The sequence below is a fragment of the Equus przewalskii genome, chromosome 7 (assembly GCF_037783145.1).
Source record: "Equus przewalskii isolate Varuska chromosome 7, EquPr2, whole genome shotgun sequence".
In the NCBI taxonomy this organism is placed as follows: Eukaryota; Metazoa; Chordata; class Mammalia; order Perissodactyla; family Equidae; genus Equus; species Equus przewalskii.
The window spans coordinates 55,742,509-55,766,274 of record NC_091837.1 but is presented as its reverse complement, the minus strand read 5'-3'; the positions used below and the strand labels follow the sequence as shown (position 1 = coordinate 55,766,274).

The window sequence follows — 23,766 nt, the reverse complement described above, 5'->3', positions numbered from 1 at the left end:
AATCTTCTACCCACTTCACTGATCCTACCTTCCTCTCCAGAACATCCCATCAGCTAAAAACCAAAGACACTTCAGGCTGCCTCTGCTTTTCTCCAGGCCAAAACCTTGCAATGAAGAACTACAAAGTCATGTTGTGGATTAAAATGGAAGTGGGGAGGGGAGTTGAAGAACATACAAATTAATATTTCAATGGATTTACTTGATAAAATAATATTTTAATAAACATGGTATTATTTGGAGGGAAAGTGGGTACAATTTGGTTATCTGGGAACCTAACCATCCTTTATTCTAAGAGTGGTTCCTGAGCCAGCCCTGATGGCCTAGTGGTTAAAATTCCGCATGCATCACTTTGGCAGCCCAGATTTGGTTCCTGGATGCAGAACCACGCTACTCATTTGTCAGTAGCCATGCTGTGCTGGTGGCTCACGTAGAAGAACTAAAAGGACTTAGAACTAGACTATACAACTATGTGCTGGGGCTTTGTGGAGGAAATAAAAATGAATTAAAAAGAAAAGAATGGTTCCTAAGAGGAATGTTTATATCATTGCTGATAACAAGATTAATTTGTGGCTGTGCATAAAAATATATATTATAATAGCTATGCATGTTTATTTTAATATTTAGTAGAAAATATATATTAAAATATGAATTGGTATAAGTTAACTTAAATGACAGCACAGGGAGTATGTCATCATAACAACAACAGCAAAGATGATGGTGGTACATAAATAACCAGATGTGAAATAAGACAATATGACATTCTTTCAATGAAAAATCAAGTTCCTAAATTCAAAAACAAAATTAAATTTTTGTGTTCATAATTGAAAGTGTCTGTAATTCAGATATTCCAAGGAAAACATGAAAATGTTTTACTACACAGGATGTTTTCTTAGCTTTCAACACAGAGAACTTCACAAAATACAAGCGGTCTGTTTTTCACATTCTACAACTACATTGTTAAAGGCGTAACCACTTATATTTCACTCATTTAGACTTGATTCTTTTGAAGATAGTGAATCATCATTTGAGCCATTTCCATTATTTTTGGTCTTTTTCACTTTTAAACAGCTATGATTTGGGGGCCGGCCCAGTGGTGCAGCGGTTAAGTGCACCCATTCCTCTTTGGTGGCCCACGGCTTGCCGGTTTGGATCCCGGGTGCGGACATGGCACCATGTAGCAAGCCATGCTGTGGTAGGCGTTCCACATATAAAGTAGAGGAAGATGGGCATGGATGTTAGCTCAGGGCCGGTCTTCCTCAGCAAAAAGAGGAGGATTGGCAGTAGTTAAGTCAGGGCTAATCTTCCTCAGAAAAAAAAAAAAACTTATGATTTTAAATTACTGATAAACACTTTTGATCAGTTAATCAGTTTAATAATGCCTTCCTCTATTAGAGCAGTTTAGACTCTGCAAAGTAAAAATTCCAAAACCACAGTGAGTTACCAAACAAAGGTCTCTTTTTCAATGATGTCACAGTGATATGGACAAGGCAGTTTTCCCTTGTGAGTCTTCTTTAAGGGGTGGCCCAGGGACGCAGCTTCTGCCATTGTAGCTCTAACATATGGAACACATGGCTTCCAAGGTTGCCATGGGAAGGAAAAAGAGTTGGAGGAGCAAATGGAATGTTTATAAGGTCAAGGACTACTTCAATATAGTTTTCTTAGATGCCCAGGAAGAGAAAATTATGCAATGAACACATAACATTGATTCTACCCCAATTCCAAAATACAATTCAGAATAGTTAAGATATAAAAGAATATTTAATCAAAAATTCTTCATTGTGTATCTCATATGATATTTAATGCTGATGAACAGTGATACATTGATTAAAAAAATGGTATCTAAGAATGAATAAAGCTCCATAATAGGTTTATTATCTTTAGGTTTAGAAGCTCTCAGAGGCCTACTTTTATTCAAGCAAGGCCATTCTGGCATTTTTTGAATTTAGGGAAAAAAAGGCTAATCTTTTTGGCAGATAATTCTTTGTAGTTGCAGATATATCTGAAATGATTAAAATAAAATTCATTTTATGAACTAATACTGTCTCTTATAGTAGCTGTGCCTTATCATATCTCATAATTATCTATACATATACCAAAAGTGTTGAAAACAAAGAATTTACATTTTAGGTAGGAGAGAAAATAATTTTACAAGAAGGTGCTTATCTTTTACATGGAATGACTAGAAAATACAGAACATGGAACCTAACTCTAACAATGAGGCCATCTCAAGTTTAAACTTACTTTTGTTAACAAATCGGTTCTTTGTTTCGTTCCATGGGCTGCAAATATTATACATCCTCTAGTTTGAATGACTAATAAAGATAAAGGATTTACAACACGGTTACCAGAATAAAAGGAATTTCTAGGTACAAATGATTTTTCTTTACATTTTCTATTTCATTAAGTATGGTACTTGAATTAAAAGAGGTCTTCTTTTTAATTTTATGGCTTTATTTCCCAAAGAGAAGTGTATATTATTTATATTATATATTATTTTCTCTCCCCTATAGGATTCAGGTAATAGATCCATTCATAACATAAATATGTTATTGCCCTATGTTACATTCTTTTGCAGTTTGCATGTGTGTGTTACCTTTTGCTATATGATAATTGGACTCTTCTATTACTTTATTATCACTTCTGCAAAAAAAGTTTTAGTTTGTTATTAATTACTGGAGACTAAACACTTTTCCTATATTAATTTGCTCTCTCTCCTCCAGTTGTGTGTGTGTGTGTTGGTTGGAGGGGAGGTGTTAAGGATGGCCAGTTCCAGGTCCTTTGTTCATTTTTTCTGTTTGAATATTTCATGTTTTCTTACCAGCTTTTCTAACTATTTATATATTAAGCCATTTATATATTAATCCATATATATTAACTCTTTGTTACCCACTTTTTTTTTTTTTAAAGATTTTATTTTTCCCTTTTTCTCCCCAAAGCCCCCCCGGTACATAGTTGTATATTCTTCATTGTGGGTCCTTCTAGTTGTGGTATGTGGGACGCCACCTCAGCGTGGTTTGATGAGCAGTGTCATGTCCGCGCCCAGGATTCGAACCAACGAAACACTGGGCCGCCTGCAGCGGAGCACGCGAACTTAACCACTCGGCCACGGGGCCAGCTCCCTTTGTTACCCACATTTTAAGTATTTCTTCCTGATTTGAGTGATATTTTTTGTAGGGGGCAGTTTAAATTTTTATGGAGTCATACCTCTAAAACTTTATGTGTTTTTGGTGTTATGCTCAAAAAGGACTTTACCATCTTATTTTTATATAAATGGTTTCTTCTGGGTGTTTCTTTTTTTCCTTTACATCTAAGCTTTTAATCTGCTTGATTTTGAGACTAATTCTATAGTCTCAAACAGAGACTTTGTAATCATTTCCCCTGATTCTGTTCAAAACAGGTTTACGTTTAACTGTCCCTGGGAAATACTGCACATTTTATTCCTGTTTTAAAGTGTTACTGCACACAATAGCGCATTAAAAGGTCCCGAGAACTCTTTTCTTCCTTTTGTCTCACCTAGGAACCCTGAGTATAATACCTCCCCGGTCTCTCTTTAGCAGAAGTCTTGCATGGTGATAGACACAAGGGCTAAATCCAGCTCTGCACTGCCCAGCTACAAGACACTGGCAAGTGCTTAACCTCTCAGAGCTGTAAGGTGTCCCTGGCGAAATGGGCCAGTAACGGTAGCTACCTCACAGGTTGTGAGGTGTGTGGGGACCTGGAACTGGCCACCCCAAGATATGTCTCTTTGGCATCAGGATTATTTGATGCTGATTGCTTTTGATAAACTGGGACAGGGAAGGAGGCTCTGAGGAATGGAACTTGTCCCTTGTTAGGACACATTTACGTTTGTAAGGTAAATCTCTATCTGTAAAAGGTGCCTCCCTCTCTGTACCAGGAAGAAGAAAGGCGATGACCTTCTCTCTAGAAACTCTTAATCAATACCAAAGGCAAGGACTTAAATCTGCATTTTATTGTGCTAGTCTGGTAACCTCCTGTAACTGACTTCCTTCCCCATCCCAACTTTGGCATTTCTTAAGGATTAAGCATCTTTCCTTAGGCTAGGAACTGATTGCTGCGCTCACCTGTGACCGCCCAGCTCCAGACAATAGACTTGCCTCCGGCTACACCCTCTGAGACAGCAGACCATTACCTGCTGTGTCCATCAAGCACTGTGCCGACAGGGCAATCTTGTGACTATTGTGGGAGGGACATTTCAATCACATGTGAAACACCCTGTTTGGGGGTATATAACCACTATGTGCACCCCACTTCTTCGGTGTCCTTTCTTCCTTTGGGAAGAAAGGCCCCGGGCCATGGTTCCTCATAAAGCTTTGTTTAATTTTCTCTTGCTATTCTGTCTCATGTGAATTTAATTCGTTCTCCGGCCAGACGAACCCCCATTTGGGAAGAGGAAATGTCTTCCTCCCCTACAGGAGTAAATGTTTATGTGGTATGTTTTAAGTACAAGCTATCATTTTTATTCTCCTTGGTTCAAGACTCCTCTAAGCTAGTTCATGAATTATAGTCTCTCCAAATAAGTTGCAATTTTGGGAAGGCAGGGGTTGTGTCTCATAGTTTTTTTTATATTCCTCAAAATATCTATCAGAAATAGGCAGAAGTGTTGTCTAAATGGTGATTGACATTCTAAAAAAAGTAAAATCAAAAGGCATGCTTTTTCAGGACCAAAAGCTCTCTCATAGTAAAATGGTATAGTATTTTCTAATTAACAAAGTATTTCTTCCATAAGAATTTTGAAACTTCCAATTTATAGGAATTTGTTATTTTACAGCTGAGACATAAAGTAATTATTGAATAGGACAATTTAAGTATTTTACATTTTGTCAGAAAATGTAAATGTTTTTCAGTACACTCTCTGTAAAATTGTTTGATGTGACTCAGAGGTGAAATAATAATTTAACACATGATATTGACTTATGAAATAATTTAACATTGTGAAAGCTGATTTGAACTGCCTGCTGTGCTTTATGTCTCAAGTAATTACCAGAAGATGAAAGGCTCATCTCTTTACTCAGACAAATTCAGAATACAGTATAAGATATCTTTGTGAATATATGTGTAGAAACTGACTTTTTCGGTTCTAATTTGGTTTATAGAGAAAGATGATATTTAATCTTTCTGAAGATGGGCCCGGCTTTAGTAAAACCATGAGATGTAATATTTAATGCATCTTAACTCTAATCTATTGGATGTAATACAGACCTAATATAAAGTCAATAGAACTTCATCAAAGAAAGAGAGAAGGGATTAGGAATCAGCGGAATAGAGTTTAAAGACTTATAAAGGAAATTATTACGGCTATGCATAGGAAAGATGTGGAAAAATGCCTTGTCTTTTTGCAATTTTCTTTACTATTTTGCAATACCTTAACACTATCACAAAATAATCTAATCTATTATTGTATAATGAAAAATAAAAAGATTAGAAAAAGATGTTCTTTGTGAAAACAAAACTCAAGGCAGAATTTATTCCTTCTTCTATGATTATTGTGGTATTATGAATTTTCCAAAATAGGATTTTTAAAATTTTGGAACTTGGGTTAAAATGAGAGTCAATATTTGATAAATGCATGTTCAGTATCACTGTCTGCTTTTAATGTTTGTACTTTATTGGACAAACATTTTTCTTCATTGTTTCTTGAAATAGCTTTGAAAATGGTTGTCAAGAATGGATCATAATGATTGTATGTTAAAAACCGAAATGTTTTTCCCAGAATTGGTGGTTGGAGTATTGACCTATAATTTATTATAAACACAAATCTTTTCTATGTTTAAGGCAAGGTTATATACTACTTCTCTTTATGAACAAATGTTGTCTTTGATCGCTTTAAGATTATATGTAAATGCCAATTATTTTATTTTATTAACAATAAGTCAAACTTTGATTTTCAAGATCACATTTCATTCAAAAATTTCCCACTGTTCACAATACTCATCTTATTACAATTAAACAGTTTTTTGAGTTTTTACTCTGGTGGGCTTTGATTATAAAAAATAAATAAAACAACATCCTTGTCCTCTCAAATCTTTTAATTCCGTGGGAAAATATACATGTGCACAATTATTTAGGAGGCTCTATGATAAGTACAATATGAAACTGAAGTGGTAGGAAAGTACTGGGAGAAGGAGTAAGTAAATTTGTTTTGTGGTGAGCAGTAAAAGGAGACATTATATTGGATAGAGAACTAAGGAAAAGTAGAGTAAAAAGAATGCAGTGGAATAGTAGCATGGAAGTATGTGGCTTGTTCTGATGACTGGTGCCGTTAGAATATAGAACACATGGTAAAGAGGCAAGGGGTAGCAGGAATATACCAAGGAATATTTTTACTGTCTCATGGACATGGAATTTCTAGGCCTTGTGTTAAAATTCCTTGGTATTACTAAAAATATACAATAGATAATCAAATTGGTGAATACCTAGAGGGTGCAAAATATGTCTTATTCTTTGGTACCCTAAACAAATATCACAGTGATGTAAACAAGATACAAGCTAAAAATTGCTAAATGAATCCATGAATGGCTGAAATGAAATGAATCAGGCATTATCGAACATTAAAGTGAAGCAGATCCTGGAAGGTGATTCAGTCCACTCTCTCAGACATTTTCCACATCCTTCCTATACAATAACTTAATGAATGATTTTGTAGCTTTTCCTTAATCACTTTTAGAGATATAATGCTTTCTACCTCACAACATAGCTTTGTTCACTGTTGGAAAAACTCGAATTGGCTGAAACATCCCTGCATGATTGACAAAATATTCTTCCTTTTGGTGTAGAACCTGTTAGTCTCCTGCCATTTTTGGAATAGGGCCTTTAGTAGCATCTGCTTAGACTCACTTCCTTATCTTCTCCCCAGTCCCACCATCCCCAATGTTATAGTGAGTGCAGTTGTGCTAATAGACAGCAACTTCACCCCGGCCGTAAATGTGGCCAGGAATACAGAACAGATTCAACCTAGTACAATAATAGTATCCTGACTTCCCAGCAGCAAACCCAGGGATAGTCGAAATCAAATCTGAGGAAGAGTGAGGACCATCTCTGTATGATGGCTGAAGCTCTACAATATAAAAGTTGGGAGGTGTCATCAGCCAAGATTTCTGAAACATAGAAAAAGTCAAGTTGTCGAAAGACAACTAGAATGACTATGAAAAGAATATCTGAGGCTGAGGCAGAGCAGACTGCTGATGGCATTTGAGTCCCTGTATTCCTGCTTCTCTTATGGATGGATTGCTGATATTTCTCATTAATTAAGCAGTATTTTTCTTTTTGATTTTGCTTAAGCTGAGTTTCTTTCTTCTGCAACTGTAGAAGAACCAATATAATTGGCAATCTGGTTTAGATATTTTAGATCCCTAGGCTCAGCAGTGGTTAGTCATTCCTCCACTCAGTCAAGATCCAAATCTCTGATTACTCTCCTCGGCCAAGATTCTGACTCTGATTCTTGTTTACTGCCTTGCTTGATGGTTTGCATTTGTATTCTATGCTTTTTATTGGCTATGTTTAACCTGGTTTAGGGGGTTAGAAGCTATATAGATAGAATATCTGATGGAATTTTTGCTTGAATCATAATTTAAATGAATTTAAAATCTCAGCTATATTATGAGGTGAAAAGTTGGCAAAAAGTAAATAATTATTTTTGAATATTCCAACAATTCATGAAGCATTTCCCACTGTCAGAGCTTTTTTAATCTCCTTTGTGAAAAGAATGTAGACTTTTAACTACTATTGGGTACAGTTAGATTAGAATAAAATATAACAGCTGAACTATAGATAAAGCCAGTAAGAGTCGACAAATAAATATAATTTTCATAATTACTGGAAGAATATCAGTATGTTTGCACTGTTTACTGGAAAGAATGTGTGAGGGAATCATGGATACTGAGATGATTTAAGATAGGGTAAAGCTGCTTAATATATTCATGAGAATATGAAAGAACAGGAAAGTAGTACATTAATTTCATAGCCTTGGTAAAGCCATTAAAATAACATGGATAAAAAGAAACAGCATCTTACAAAGATAAAATCTATAAATAGAGATGATTAGGTTTTAGAAGAGTAGATGGTACTTACTAACTATCATTGACTTTAAAGCTTTATTTTTGTGGGTGTTGGGGGTGAGTTTTCTAAGTTGTCTTACTGCTGACTTTTGGTATTCTTGGTGGATTTGGGCAATTGGTGACCCAAACTGATTTATATGCTAATTTCCATTAAAAATAAATTCTTTTTCAAATTAAAACACTGGAGTAAACTGGGGGAAGATCTTTGTAATGCATATTAATAACAAAGGACTATATCTAGAATTGTTGAAGATTAAAAGAAACAAACAAACACAACCCAGTATGTATTTCTCTATCTGTATACCATACAGATACTCTGGCATAATATACAAAAGAAAAGTATACAAGAATCTTATAGCAGATTTAGTTAAAATGGGGAAAATATTTGAAAACAACTGAAATGGTCATCAGGAGGAGAATGGTATATAAAACAATGGAACTCTACACAGCAGTGAAGAATGAAAGGCAGCTACCTGTACCAACATAGGTACATCTCAAAAATGTACTAAACAAGTAAAAAAGAAGTTGTAGAATGATTAGTAGAGTATGATATCATATGTTGTAAAACTCTAAACCAATACTATGCAGTATATTGTTTTGAGGTAATACGTAATAAAAATAAACTGAAACCATGGGGATTATATATTTGATGGTTGTAATTTCTGGTGAGGGAGGAAGGGAAATGTGATCACTGAGGAGTGCATGGAATTTGAATGTTATCAATAACTGCTTATTTCTTAGGCTGCATTGTAGGATGCAAGGTTATTTTTTTATACTGCTATGCAATATTTTACAATTGTTTGTTAAAATAAAGAATTACAAATAAAATCATGAGAGAAAATGGGTAAAGTAAGAGAGTTTTCCATCCAGAAAGATAGATAGCTCCGAAATTCTGTTTTAGCAATGAGGAAGCAAACAAAATTTAAGGAATATAGTGATTTGCTGCCATGCCAGTCTAAGAGTGTGAAACAAAGGGAATTCCATGTGTAATATGCTAGTCAAGTATGGAATCAAGGAAAACTTCTAATCGAAAACTGAATAACAGAACCAATGTCAGAAAGTTTATAATAGACAGAGGGGAAGGGGACAGTCCCAAGCCAAATGGGCAGGATTATAAACTGATTGCAGGAATTTCATTATTTCATGCACTTTTTTTCATTCATGCATCCTTTCGTTTTCAATGAGACTTCATTTAACCCTCCTACGTGCCAGGCATTGTGATAGAACTGCGCTGACCAATATAGTAGCCACTAGCCCTATGTGGCTATCTAAATTTAAATTAATTAAAATGAGTAAAATGAAAAACCTATTCCTCAGCTACATTAGCCATGTTTCGTGTGATCAGTAGTGATTCCAAGTGATCGTGTGGCTAGTGTAGTGCCTACCATTTCTGACAGCACAGTTCTGGAACATTTTGACCATTTTAGAAAGTTCTCTTTAATGGTGCTATTGTAGACACTAGGACTACAGCAGGGAGCAACACAGACTTCAAATTCTGATGAAGAAAAGGGAAAATGAAGGGAAATATTATAAGAATGTAATATAATGTGAAGTACTAATGAGTCATTAGAAGAAAATAGAGTAGAGTGGATAGAGATGGAAGGGGTGCTCTGATACAGTGGTTTTCACAAGCAGTCACAGCAATGGAGAGAATGGCATTTCTATTTATTGCAAGGAGGTTGAAAAGAAAAGAACGTGTGGCTTCATGAATGCTGGGAGAAACTATTGTTTTAAGAAAAGAGCACAAAAGAGAATACTACTAAGATATAAATTTTACAATTGCAATTGGAAGTAATAAGTCAAGCAGGAGGATATTATGAGCTCCCTGGCACAAGCAGAGGGAGAAGACAAACCAGCGAAGGGACACACATACATTGTCAGAACAGAAGGAGGCCATGAAGGGAACAGATGGGTTTGGTTTGTGAGTTTGGTGATAGCAAATTAGAATTTAAATCTGATTCCTTGTATTTCCTCTCTGAAAAAGGAGATGTTTTTCAAAAGGGAGAAGTTGGAAATAGAGAATTTAAGAAGATAAAAGGTTTGAAACAATTGATGTCTGAACTTTTCAACCTGAAATTAACACTTTCCCTTACCTACCATTCCATTTTTATGACTCTGTGTTCTTCTTCATAACTCCATTTCCAGAACCAAATTATCTATGCATTGTTCTCTGAGTGGAACCCATTCCAGCTTTGATAACCTAGCCCAGCTTAGTATTCATGTCTATAATTCTCTCATCCTCTCTTCTAGTAGCCTTATATTCTATCCAATGATGCAACTCATGTCCTATCTTCTCAGGAATCTTCCTTTGGTATTAGTGCACTTATAAATATTTATCAACCACCTCTCAAGAAAAAAACAAAAACAAAACCTTGATTTGTGGTATTTGCTGATTTCCATGGTATAAATCAACTCACCATGGCTGATTTCAAGCCTCCACATGCCCTCAAATGAGTCAGCAATCTGGCAAGACCTATGAAGGATCTACATTTTACCCTACAGCCAAGTTAAAAAACTACCCTGCCATGGTAATGAAAACAGTCTGAGGGTTCCAGGCAGGAGAGATCAGGCCCCAGATGATAGAATGTTTTTGATGAATGTCAACTGAAACGCTACAGACCTTTTTGTTGTTAATTTACGCTTTTGCCTTAGGACTGATTCTAGAGTTAATAATTATTTGCAATTACTGTTTCTGGGCCATTCTAAACTCATTCCTGCTTTAGGACCTTTGCACCTTTGTCAGCTCTTCCTGGCTAATTCGTTCCTAAAATTCCTTAGCACATTCTCTCAACTTATCACAGTTAGATGTCACTTTCTCAAAGAATACTTCACAGAATATCCTACTTAAAATAGACTCCCTCCCACCAAACGTTATCTCCTCCAATTATTGCTTTGGTTGTGTCCACATGTTGTGATGTGTTTATATTCATGATTGTTGTCCAAAATTTGTCTATGTTCCATTGGGATGTATTCTTTTATATAGGTTATTCATTAACTTATTTCTTAATTTCCACAAGCACAAGGATTTTCTAATATCATTTTTTTCTTTTCCTTTACGATTTTACTTATTTTGAGCTTTTTATTTCTATTATAGATTCACAGGAAGTTGCAAAGCAATATACAGGAAGGTTTTGTACCCACTTCACCCATCATCCCCCAATGTTAAGATCAGAAGTAACTATAGTGCTATATTAAAAGAATAAACCATAGAGCTTATTCAGATGTCACCAGTAATTCATGCACTTATTTGTGTGTGTATAGCTCTATGAAATTTATCACATGTGTAACTTGGTGTAAACACCACTGCAATCAAGACACTTAATTGTACGTCAGCACAACACTCCCTGATGTTACACCTCTCTTACCTCTAACCCTAGGCAATCACTGATCAGTCCTCCATCTCTATAATTACATTATTTCATGAATATAATGGAATCCTGCAATATATATCCTTTTGAGATTGGCTTTTTTTCACCCAGGGTAATTAATTTGTGGTTAATCCAAGTTGTTGTATGTATCACTAGTCTGTTCCTTTTTATTGCAGGACAGTATTCCATGGTATAATGTACCACAATTTGTTTAACCTTTCACTCATCCAAGGGCATTTGGGTAGTGTGCAGGTTTTGGCTGTTATGAACAAAGATCCTAATATTCATGTACAAATTTCTGAATGAAAATAAGTTCATTCCAGTTCATTTCTTTGGGATGTATGTTCCGCTGCTGGGTCATATTGGCAAGTCTATTTTTAATTTTGAAAGGAACTGCCAAACTATTTTCCAGAGTAGTTGTATCATTTTATGTTCTAACCAGCAATGTATGAGTGACACAGTTTCTCTGAATCCTTGCCGCCAATTGGCGTTACAACTATTTTTTATTTTAGCAATTCTGATAGGTGTATAGATATCTCATTGTTGTTTTAATTTGCACTTCTTATTGTTGGGCAGGAGTGGGAGTTCCAGTTACTCACTAGGTCTCTACTGATACCTCCCTAGCTGGGATGGGTACGAGTGCTTAGTTATTCCTTCCTGTGTGGCCTATTGACATCATGCAGAAGGCATGGCCTCATTCCTTCTGGGTTGTAGTAAAAGCTGCAACTCGCCAGTAAGCTTGCTCTGACACTGCCCCAGTGAAGAGACACTGTCCTCAGAGAAGAGGTAGCTCCTTACCGCTATTGGGAGGTGTGGAAGTCCAGGCTCCCCCCATAGTGTCCACAGACAATGAGAGTGGGGTGGCTTGACTCCACCTTGTGGGGATGAAAGTCCTGGATTTCCACTTGGCCTCCTCTGACATCACCCCGGCAGGAAATTTGGGGTGCCTCATTACAACCTAGTCAGGTGGAAATAGTCTAGCCTTGTCACTCTGTCTTTGTGGGGTCACAGTTTTTTCTGTGGTATTTGGCTGCAGTGGAGAGGTTATTGTCTAAATGTATTTTCTCTTGCTAAGCTGCCCCCTTCTTGATCCCTCGGCTAGAAAGAGCAGGGTTCCGTCAGAGCTTTATTTTGTCTGCACCCACTGGCATTTCTGGGTTGCTGGTTTCTTCAGCTTCAAATTTGGGATATATGAGGCACGAAAAAAATCTTGGAAACTCACCGCCTCAGTGTTCCTCTGGTCCCAGGGTGCCTAGCTAGTCTGCCTTCTTCTCTCCACCTTTCAAAATCGTCTTATCTTTGTTTTACATATAATATCTAGGGTTTTTTGTTTTACTTAGGGGAAGGAATAGGGCTAAGTACACCCACTCCATATTCCTGAAAGTGGAGATTGAGAGCATTGAATTTTGTTTGCTTCTGTATTTTCCATCCTTTTATCACTGCATGCTTCATTCAAGATGGTTTTTTTCTGAACTTGTTTTACTAATTCTTTCTTCAGCCTTGTCTTATCTGCTTTTAAATTGAACGGGTGAGTTTGGAATTGCAGTTACAGCAGTTTGCATTTCATGATTTATAACTGACTTTTCTGATCCACAATATGAATTTTCATAGTTTTTAGTTCTGAAATTTTAAAATTTGATGTTATATCTATAAACATGTTAAAAATCGTTGTTAGGTGATTTATATCTGGTCATTTTACTATTTGGAGTACCTTTGCGTGAATTTCTGTTATCTTTCCTTTTCTGTCCATTTCTGTTATCTAGTCTCTTATGTATTGGGTTACTTTGGGCTATGTGCTGGGCAAGAATCACCCTAACTCACTTTCATCACATGAGATTTTGCGTCACCCAGACAATTTGAAGCTGGACTTCAGTCTATGGGCAGTCTTCACAGAGACTTTATTTCTGTTTCATTCTGTTCCTTAGGATATAGACTTCTGGGGTCTCGATCCCAGGAATGAGTTCATTTCCAGTGCACCTACATTTGGCAGAGTTTGGATTCCATCTTTTGTTTCCAAAGGTTTATGTGGCTGTCGCAAGTACTGCATAGCCGCTCAGCTGCCTCTCCCAGGTCAGATATTGCCCCTGGGAAAAGTGACCTTACATGTTGATCTAATCTCTGTGGATTTGTGACTTCTACAGATCTTGACCTGGGTATTCATCATTACCTTCTTAGTTCTCAGAGGGTTTTATGAAGATTTAAAAAAATATGTTTTAACCAGATTTTTGTTAGTAGTAGTTTGTAAAAGGATTTTCCAATATACTCAGTTCTACATTACTAGAACAATTCATTTTCTTCTTGTTATATTTTTCCAGTAATTTTGTACAGAAGAGGAAATAGCATTTCGTGTTTCAACTGTAATCTTCACTGAATTTAAAAAATTTAAATGGTGATATATAGTAAAATTTAATTATGCGCTTTTCTATAGCTTCCTTTCCTTTCATAAATTGGTCTTGATGAAGTAGATGGATTTATTTGAAAGAGCACTGGACTTAGAATCAGGTTTTCTTTCATAGCACTCATCCCCAAGTAGTTTTTTGCCCTGAATAAAGTTACTAATTTCAATCAGGAGTTCCCGATTTGTGAAATAAAAAAATTTAACTAGATGATTTCTAATCTCTTAACTCTATAATGCTTTAGGCCTACAAATTATAAGAGGTAGCTATTAGTTCTGTGTTATAGAATTGTTGTCTTTCCATTCAGTAGTTTAAATTTCTAATAAATACCAATTTATAGGAAATATAGGTGACAGAGGGACTTGTTAAATACAGCACAGGGAGTTTGTCAGCAATGTGGAAAACTCTATAGGACAAAATATTTGATTTCTATATAGATAAACTGCAGAGAAAAAAAGGAGGGAGAACTCACAGATTAAAAGAGAATTAAAAGACATTTCAGTTAAATGCTATGCTACATTGTATCATTACTCCAAAAAAAATTTAAAAACAGGAAAAAAATATGAGACAGTGAAAGAAATGTAAACACTGACTATATGTTTAGTGATATTCAGACAGTATTATTATCTTAATTATATTATTGGTATTATGGCTATGTCTAGAAAATTCTTGAAATATTTACAAATGCAATAATATGATATCAGAGATTGGCTTAGTCATGATCAAGTGTAGATTAGACAGGGCTGTGGGTGGGTGTATAGAAATCAGACCGGCCACAAGTCGATAATTGTGGAAACTGGTTAATGGACACATAGAGGTCCATTACGCTTTTCTTTCTATCTTTGTATATATTTGACTTTCTCCATAATAAAATGTTTAAAAAAGGAACTGAGGAAAAGTAAAGAAGAGATGATAGCAAGGCTTATCATACGAAATGAAACATTATAGATTTCAGAATTCCCAAACAGCTATAATGATGAATGCTCAATTATCTAGTAGTAAGGCCAGGGGTCTATTTAAGCTACCAGCAAAGCAGAGGATCAAAGATCCCTCCTTAATGAAGATTATACATTTGTTGTACCTAAATAGGATCGTAGTAGTCCCCATGGGAAAAAGAGTATATTGTTGGATTTCTTACATTTTTAACCTGATTTAGTATTGATCTTTACGTATCTGTAATGTGTAATATTAGAAAACTATCCTGACAGTATCACTTCTTAAGTTGACAATTTTAGTGAAATTAAATATAAACTAATTATGATTCATGATATTTAAATATTTTTCTTTTTAATTAGGTTTGAAAATACTGTAAATAACCATGCCTGAGACAATTTCCTCTTCTCCCACTGGAGGTGATCAAACCAAGAAGGGTAAGTTTATCCTTAAGTGGTTTTCTTTGAAACTAGGTCATAGGTAAATGCAATTCAAGTCACTCATAGAAGAAGGCAGCTGCAAAGGCAGTAGTCTTCTCCAGGACCAGGGGTCACAAAATCAAAACTTACTGGGACCAGGAAGGTGAGGTAAGTGAGGGAGTGAGTTAGTTTAAGGAAAACCCACTGTCCAGATTATAGTCAATTTCTTTTATAGTTACTACTGAACTACGTTATAGGCAGTACAATGGGTAGGCAGTATAACAATGGTGTGCTGGAGTCAGCTCTCACTGGCTCATGTGAGCCAATTGTATACATCTCGTCTCAATTCCTCTCCATTGATTGCTTGAAATTGGTGGTAGTATTTACTACCACCCAACAGCTGCCTATTAAAACTTTACTGGCACACTGTAGAAGATAAACATGTAAAATTAAAAATGGAAAAACCTTGTATAATTCTATTTTTAAAATTGTATTAGATTTTATTGCATTACTTTGCCTCCTGAGCCCTGACATCTTTTATTCTGCATCAGGTTAGCAATATCATGTCTTTCATGATATAGAACAGAGGTCAGCAAATTACAGCCCATGGGCCAAGCCTGGACATGAGCCCTTTTTGTACAGCCCAAAAGCTAAGAATGGCTTTTTACATTTGTAAAGGATTGTAAAAACAAAACAAAGAGGAGTATGTAACAGAGACTTCATGTGGCCCACAAAACCTAAAACTTTTACTCTACAGACCTTTATAGAAAAAGTGTGTCAATCCTTGGTATAGAATTTTGCCTTAAGTACTTTAAGAGGAAACAATATAGAGTCTTTGTATCACTTATCCATTGCTGCTCTATTTCTGTGTAACAACCAGTCACAAAAATGCAGGTCATACAGCATCATGAACATTCATTTTAGCTCACTTGTGCTGGGTGGTTCTGCTGATCTCGGCGGGCTCAGGATGACTCACTCACATGTATACTGTAGGGCATAGGTCAACTAAACACCATTACTGATCTCGCTTATTTGGGCTGGGCTTTCACAGGCCTAGGGCCTTGGCTGGGAAAACCAGGCTGACTCAGCTCTGTACAATGTTGTCTCTCATACCTCTCGGGAAGCCAGATCTCATGGCTTAAGAGAGGGAACAGAAGCTCACAAGGCCTCTTGCAGCCAAGGCTCAGAACTGGTACATTATCATTCCTGCTACATTTTATCTGCCAAGGCAAGTCACAGGACCAGCCTAGAGTCAAGGGGCAAGGGATTAGACTCCACCTCTTGATGGCAGATGCTGCAAAGTCACACTGCAAAGGACGGTGAACACTGGGAGGAGAAAATTATTGGGACTATTATTACAATCAGATTACCACAATCTTAGTTAGCAGTTATTTAGTAATTCCACACATGGTTGAGGATGTTGCACACCGGATTGCATGTAGGATTACCAATCTTGGGTAGGATGTTAGTACTCATGACCACATTTGCTTTCAGAGTATTTCAATAACTTTGGGTTTTGCTCTTTATTCACCCTACCAATATTAATTGAAAAAAATAATGCTATTTCCTTTTCACAGTTTGTATAGTGAAGTTTAAGCAAAAAATTTTCATTTCTGGAAATTGACTTCAAGCTCAGATTAGCAAAATGGACCAGGTTCTTCATGTAAAACAATTTTCCCAAAGACATAATTTGGAAAGAGATAGGATAATCAAATCAGACTTGTGCATATCTCCTGTTTAAATACAGTACTTGAAAAGAACTATCAAAAGTTTTTGGAATGATTATATTGTTAATTAAAAACTAATGTTTGTTCCAAGACTTTGGATAGCTGAGCTGGTGATTTCCCTCTGAGTAACCTGACGAAGTCTACTTATTTTTTTGGAACAGAAAGTGACCAGTCAACACTGGTTTGCAAGCAAAAGCTCTTGTGTGTAGTACATCGGGAGAGAGTTAATCATGCTAAACATGACAGGCCACCTGCCTTCAGTCTACGCAATGGAAAGATATATACAGTCAGATAAAATGATATATCAGATTATTTAGTGGAATGTAAGTGTTCCATGACATAGATTATTTCTGTAAATACATATTAAGTGGAAATATGTCTCATTTTCTAACTCTTGGGAAGATAATATGGTTAATAAATTGTCTTTTAAAGTGTGCTTTGTTAGGATATTTGTATTTAAAACACGTTAGAACCAATGTTTGGAATACTAGCATAAATTGTGATTATCAGTTAAAGTTAATTTCTTTCTCTTTGGCATCATACCATCACTAAGCTCCCCATCCTCTATGTAAAACAACTAATCTTTATAGAGAATGTTCAGCTCATCAAACAAAACATTGAGACGTGTATGTTCAAACTACAGGAATTTATCAGACCTCAGTGTTTATTACTATGTCTTGGCAGATTCTAAACTTTTAAGCTCCAAGCAATCTTTGCTGGATGATGTACCAAACCTAATTATGTACCAACCTTTGAAAAGGTTTGTCATGAACTCTGTCATTAGCATAACAAGAACAGAGTGTGAGGTCTTATTTATTAACTTCTTCCAGATGATATTCAACATAATAATGCTTTTCTTAACATCAAAAATAGATCCTTTCCTTAGGCTGTGTCAATCATCATGAAACTACTGGGGTCAAATCAAACTTCTTATTATACTATAAATAAGCATAGCAAAATGGATGATTTTTCTGTGCTCTTAGCTGAAATAAAGAATAAAATTATTAAACTTTTCTAAATTGCTCTGTACAGTAACAGCCATATACTGATCAACAGTATTTTCAGATGACGCCTGTTTACAAATGGTCAGCTCTGGGATAATAATTTCTGTTGCAATTAACAGGTTCTTTTTACAAATTTATCATCTGTACTGTTTTGATTTTCAGTCAATATTTTCAGTAAATACAAAACTACATTTCATGGCAGCATCACTTATTCATTTGTATTAAGATGCTGTTACTGCATTAATTTTTCTATTTATTGTTTTTCATAATGTATCTTTTCCATATAATAGGCAGAGACTGTATTTTTTTTTACAAAGTAGTGTCTTTATATGTTGAAATAAGAAATATTTCATGTATATAAAAATATCTGTAACATATATGTAAAGTATAAAGAATACTGATAAATTTGAATATCTGTGCACCCATAACTCACATTAAGAAACAGAACCATGGGGCCGGCTGGTGGTGCAGCGGTTAAGTTCAAATGTTCCACTTCTCGGTGGCCGGGGGTTTACCGGTTCAGATCCCAGGTGTGGACATGGCACCGCTTAGCAAGCCATGCTGTGGTAGGTGTCTCACATATAAAGTAGAGGAAAATGGTCACAGATGTTAGCTCAGGGCCAGTCTTCCTCAGCAAAAAGAGGAGAATTGGCAGATGTTAGCTCAGGGCTAATCTTCCTCAGGAAAAAAAAAAAAGAAAAAGAACCTCTCCCAAATCACATTTAGTTATATATATTATATATAAATATGCTAATATTATATGTCATAGAGTTTTATATATTTATTCTCATATAATTTGTAACTGTCTTATTCATTCACTAATATTAGTTAGACCATCTGAAAATAATAAAAGTTTTGATTTTTACTTTCTTCCAATCATGATTTTATCCATTTTCCCTCTTCTATTGCTTAGGCAAGATCCTTTAGTGCTCTGTTAAATGGAAGCAATAAAAATGTGCACACTTTATTTTTCTGTTCCTGATTTTTAAAATGAGACTTTAAATGTTTCACGATTAAATATTAGTTTTTAGAGATCATTTTGTATAATTTACTATAAATTGTGACCATGTATTGAATTTTATGAATGCTTTTTCTATATCTATTGAAATTTTTCTGCTGTTAAATTTTTCTTCTTTATTCTTTAATCCTTAAATTTAATGAGTTGCGTAAATGGATTTTCAATTGTTAAACTTTTTTTCCTGGGATAGACTTGTTTTATTTTTTTTTTACTATATTGTTGAGATTTATTTTGACAGTTATTTATTTAGAATTTTTCTGTCTATGCTCTTTAGTAACATTAGCCTTTAAGTTTTCTTGTCTGGTTTTGGTAGCAAGGTGTTTACAACCTCTATTGAATTGGAGACTGTTTCTTCATTTTCTATTCTCTAAAATAAATAATGTAATATTTTAATTATTTTTCTTGAATGTTTGGCTGAATTTACGTTTAAATTTTTAGGGAGATATTAAACTATTGATACAAATTATTTATTGGTTAAACAACTATTTAGGCTTTCTATTTATTCTTAATTCGCTATTGGCAAGTTATAATTTTTTCTTTTAAAAATTTGTTCTTTTGGTTGAATTTTAAATGTACCAATACAATATTGTTGATAATATCTTTTATTTTTGTCTTTCTTTACATGTAGTCATTCCTCCTTTACATTAATTAGGTTGTATTTGATTCTTCGATTTCTTCTCTTTTGTCTTGCTCAATTTTGCCATTTGTGCTGAATTTTTCAAAGTAGTAATTTCTGACCTTTTAAATTCTCTCTATGGTTTTTCCTGTTGATTTGCTTTCTATTTTATTAATTTCAGATATTATTACTCCCTTCTCTTCCTTCTACTTTGTTTGGGTTTGTTTTCCCCCATGTTCTTACTTTGGATGCTTAGATCACTAATTTCCAACTTTTTTCCCTTTCTAATATAATTATTTAAAGCCACAGGTTTCCCTTGACATATCATAGAGATAATAAAAAGGTTTGGATTGGCAACTCAGACTCATATGAAGCAGAGATTTACTCAGCATGCTGCTTTACTAAATGCTGTTATAAGTAATATTGTGTCTAACTTTTTAAAATTGAATTATAATTCGTATACCATAAAATTCACCTCTTTAAAGTGTACAATTTGGTGTTTTTAATATAATCACAAGGTTGTGCAACCATCTCCATTATCTAATTCTAGAACACTTTCGTAACCCAAAAGGAATCCCTATACCTTTAGCAGCCACTCTCCATTCCCTCTCCACCCAGTCTCTGGTGACCACAAGTCTACATGCCTTTCATCGTGGGGCTGGTGGCTGTTAACTAGTTCCTGGTGAAGATGGGCACAATCACCACCTTTGAGCACGCCCACACCACGCGGATGATGAAATTCAGTGTAAGCTGCGGTAGGGTTGCTGTGGAGGCCAAGAACCCGGCCGACTTGCCCACGGTGGTGGAAGGGCTGAAGCAGCTGGCCAAGTCAGACCCCATAGTGCAGTGCATCATTGAGGAGTCAGTTGGGGAAGCACATATCACTGGTGCTGGGGAGCTGCACCTGGCAATCTCCCTGATGGACCACACCTGCATCGCTATCAAGAAATCCCATGGGATGGTCTCCTACCGTGAGACAGTCAGCAAAGAGTCAAAAGTACCCTGCCTGTCCAAGCTCACCAGCAGGCACAATCAGCTGTACTTGAAGGTGCTACCCTTCCCCAATGACCTGGCTGTGGACACCAAGGGCAAGGTGTCTGCTTCTGCCAGGAGCTCAAGCAAGCATTGGCCTGCTACCTGGTAGAGAAGTATGAGTAGGATGTGGCCTAGGTCCTCAAGATCTGGTGCTTTGGTCCTGCCAGCACTGGCCCCAACATCCTCACTGCCATCATCAAGGATATGCAGTGCTTCAATGAGATCAGGGATGAAGTATAGTGGCTGGCTTCCAGTGGGGGCATTGAGCAAGGAGAATACGCGGGCCATGCGCTTCCATGTCCATAACATAATACTGCCCACGGCATGCTGGCTCTATGCCAGGGGGCTGACCATTAGCCCTGGGTCATGGAGCCCATCTACTTTGTGGAGATCCACTGCCAGAACAAGTGGTCAGTGGCACCTACAGTGTCCTGGAAGTGGGACCACGTCTTTGAGGAGTCCCAGGTGGCAGGCACCCCCATGTTTGTCGTGAAGGCCTACCTGCCTGTCAACTAGTCCTTTGGCTTCATGGCGGACCTGAGGTTCACACGGGGGGATCCAGGCTTTCCCTTAGGGTGTATTTGACCACCGGCAGATCCTGCTGGGAGACCCCCTCAGTCAACACCAGGTGCCCCAGCCAGGTGGTGGTGGAGATGCGCAAGCACAAAGGCCTGATGGATGGCATCCCAGCCCGGGGCAACTTCCTGGCCGAATTGTAGCCGGCCCTCCCGCAGCCCCACTGCCACGGGCAGACTCTGAGCTGCACCAGCCCCAGCCGACGTCAGGCCCCAGCCACAGTCCCCGACCTTCCCCTCGCTGCACCTCGAGACCGTTCAAACACAGTGACGCTGCACCTGACAGGTTTCTGGGGCCCACTCCGCAGCATCACTCAACGTAAATATTGATGTCACTTCTCTTGATATTTATTTCAAGATTTCAGACGTAACAAAAACGCCCTCACAGCACAGACTTGTTTGGCCTTTAGGGGTAGGGGAGGCAGGATGGACGCCATTTTGGACATTTCATATAATGAATTCATAAAATAGTTGGCTTTCTGTGTCTATCTTCTTTTAAACGAGAATTTTGTCAAGGTTCCCTTTTACAGCCGAATGATATTCCATTGTATGCATGTTCCATGTATTGTTTATACATTCATCCTAGATGGATATTTGAGTCGTTCCCACTTTGGGGCTGTTATAAATAATGTTGTTAAAGGTTGGAGTACAAGATTTTATGAGAATATATCTTTTCATTTCTGACTGGAATTGCTGGGTCATTTGTTAACGTGACATTTAGCTACCTGATTAATTGCCAAATTTCTTTCCAACAAACTGTAATATTTTGCATTCCAAATAGCAATATATGAGGATTCCAGTTTTTTCACACCCCTGTCAACTCTTGTTATTATTATTTTTTTAACTTTGTTGTAGCCATCTCATTGGGTGTGAAGTGGCATCTTCTTGTGGTTTAGATTTGCAATTCCCTAATGACTAATGATGATTAGAATATTTAAATGTGCTTACTGGCCATTTGTATAGCTACTTTGGAGAAATGTCTGTTCAAATCTTTTACCCATTTTTAAATTGCGTTGGTTGCCTTTTTTTGAGTTGTAAGAATTCTTTACATATTCTAGAAACTAAACCTTTATCAGATATATGATTTGCAAATGTTTTCACTCATAGTAGGGATTGTATTTTCGCTTTCATTATAATGTCCTTTGCAGCACAAAGTTTTTATTTTGATGAAGCCAATCTATGTACTTTTTAAAATTTTTTGTTTTTTTTTATGTCATGTCAGAGAAACTATCTCCTAATCCAAGGTCACAAATATTTACGCCTCAATTTTCTTCTAAGAGCTTTATAGTTTTAGCTACTGCATTTAAGTCTATGATCCATTTTGAGTTAATTTTTTAATGTAGTTTGAGGTGGGAGTCAAATTTCGTTCTTTTACATGTATATATCCAGTTGTCCTAGCACCATCTGTTGAAAAAGACTGCAGTATTCTTTTCTCGTTGAAGAATCTTGGCATCCTTGTAAAAATCAAGTCACCATAGATATGGATGTATTTCAGGAATTTCAATTCTATTCTATTGATCTATATGTCCATCCTTATGCCAGTATCACACTGTCTTGATTATTATAGCTTTGTAGTAATATTTGAAATCAAGAAGTGTAATTCCTCCAACTTTGTTCTTCCTTTTCAAGATTATTTTGGCTAATCTGCCTCCCTTGCATTTCCATGTGAAATTTAGGATCAGTTTGACAATCTCTGCCAAAAGTGAAAAAAGGCTATTGGAATTTGATAAGAATTGCAGTGATTCTCAATCAATTTGAGGAGTTTTGGCATCTTAACAAGATTCTATCTTTGAGTCCACCAGCAGGATATCTTTCCTCTTATTTAGGTCTTTAATATTTTTCAACAATGTGTTGTAGATTTTAGTGAACAAGTCTTGCAATTCTTTTGTTAAATATATTCTTAAGTATTTTATTCTTTTTGATGCCTTTTATTTTATTTTATTTTGGATGCCTTTTATTTCATTTTCTTGTGTGATTACTCTGGCTAGAATCACCAGAAGAATATTGAGTAGAAATGACAAAGTGTGGATGTGCTTGTCTTTTTTCCTGATCTTAGGGGAAAGCTTTCATTCTTTACCATAAAGTATGATGTTAGCTGTGGATTTTTCACAGAGTTCCTTTATCATGTTGAGGAAGTTCATTTCTATTCCTATTTTGTTGAGTGTTTTTACCATGAATGGGATTAAATTTTGTTAAATACTTTTTCTGCATTTATTGAAGTGACCTTGTGGTTTCTTTCCTTTATTCTGTTAATATGGATTTTTACATGTTGAAATGTTTCTAGGATAAATCTCATTTGGACATGGTGTATAATCCTTTTTACATGCTACTGGATTTGGTTTGCTAGTATTTGTGAGGATTTTTGTATCCATGTTCATAAGGGGTATTTTGTGTATAATTTATTTTCTCGTAATGTCTTTGTCTAGTTTTGGTGTCAAGGTAATATGGGGCTCATAGAATGTGTTGGCAAGTGGTCCCTCCTCTTCTGTTTTTTGGCAAAAGTTATGAGGGATCAGTGTTAATTCTTTAAATCTTTGATGGTATTCACCAGTGAGTGCATTTGGTTAAGGACTTTTCGTTGTGGGAGGATTTTTACTACT

General features: G+C 36.2%; 1 protein-coding gene and 1 pseudogene across 6 annotated transcripts in view; both read left to right on the top strand.

The window, feature by feature from the left end:
• Positions 1 to 23,766, top strand: part of CCDC178 (coiled-coil domain containing 178) — a 394,579-nt gene that overhangs the window by 8,807 nt on the left and 362,006 nt on the right. For 4 of the 6 annotated variants that reach the window (XM_008518186.2, XM_070627548.1, XM_070627547.1 and 1 more), the window contains one exon: positions 15,135 to 15,209. In XM_008518186.2, the coding sequence (XP_008516408.2) occupies positions 15,158 to 15,209 (52 nt within the window). In that variant the 5' untranslated portion in view covers positions 15,135 to 15,157. Of the gene's footprint in view, positions 1 to 13,368; positions 13,514 to 15,134; positions 15,210 to 23,766 lie in introns of all 6 variants that reach the window. The other 2 variants (XM_070627550.1, XM_070627551.1) reach the window with 1 other exon arrangement.
• On the top strand, positions 20,197 to 21,310 carry LOC103549685 (elongation factor 2-like; annotated as a pseudogene).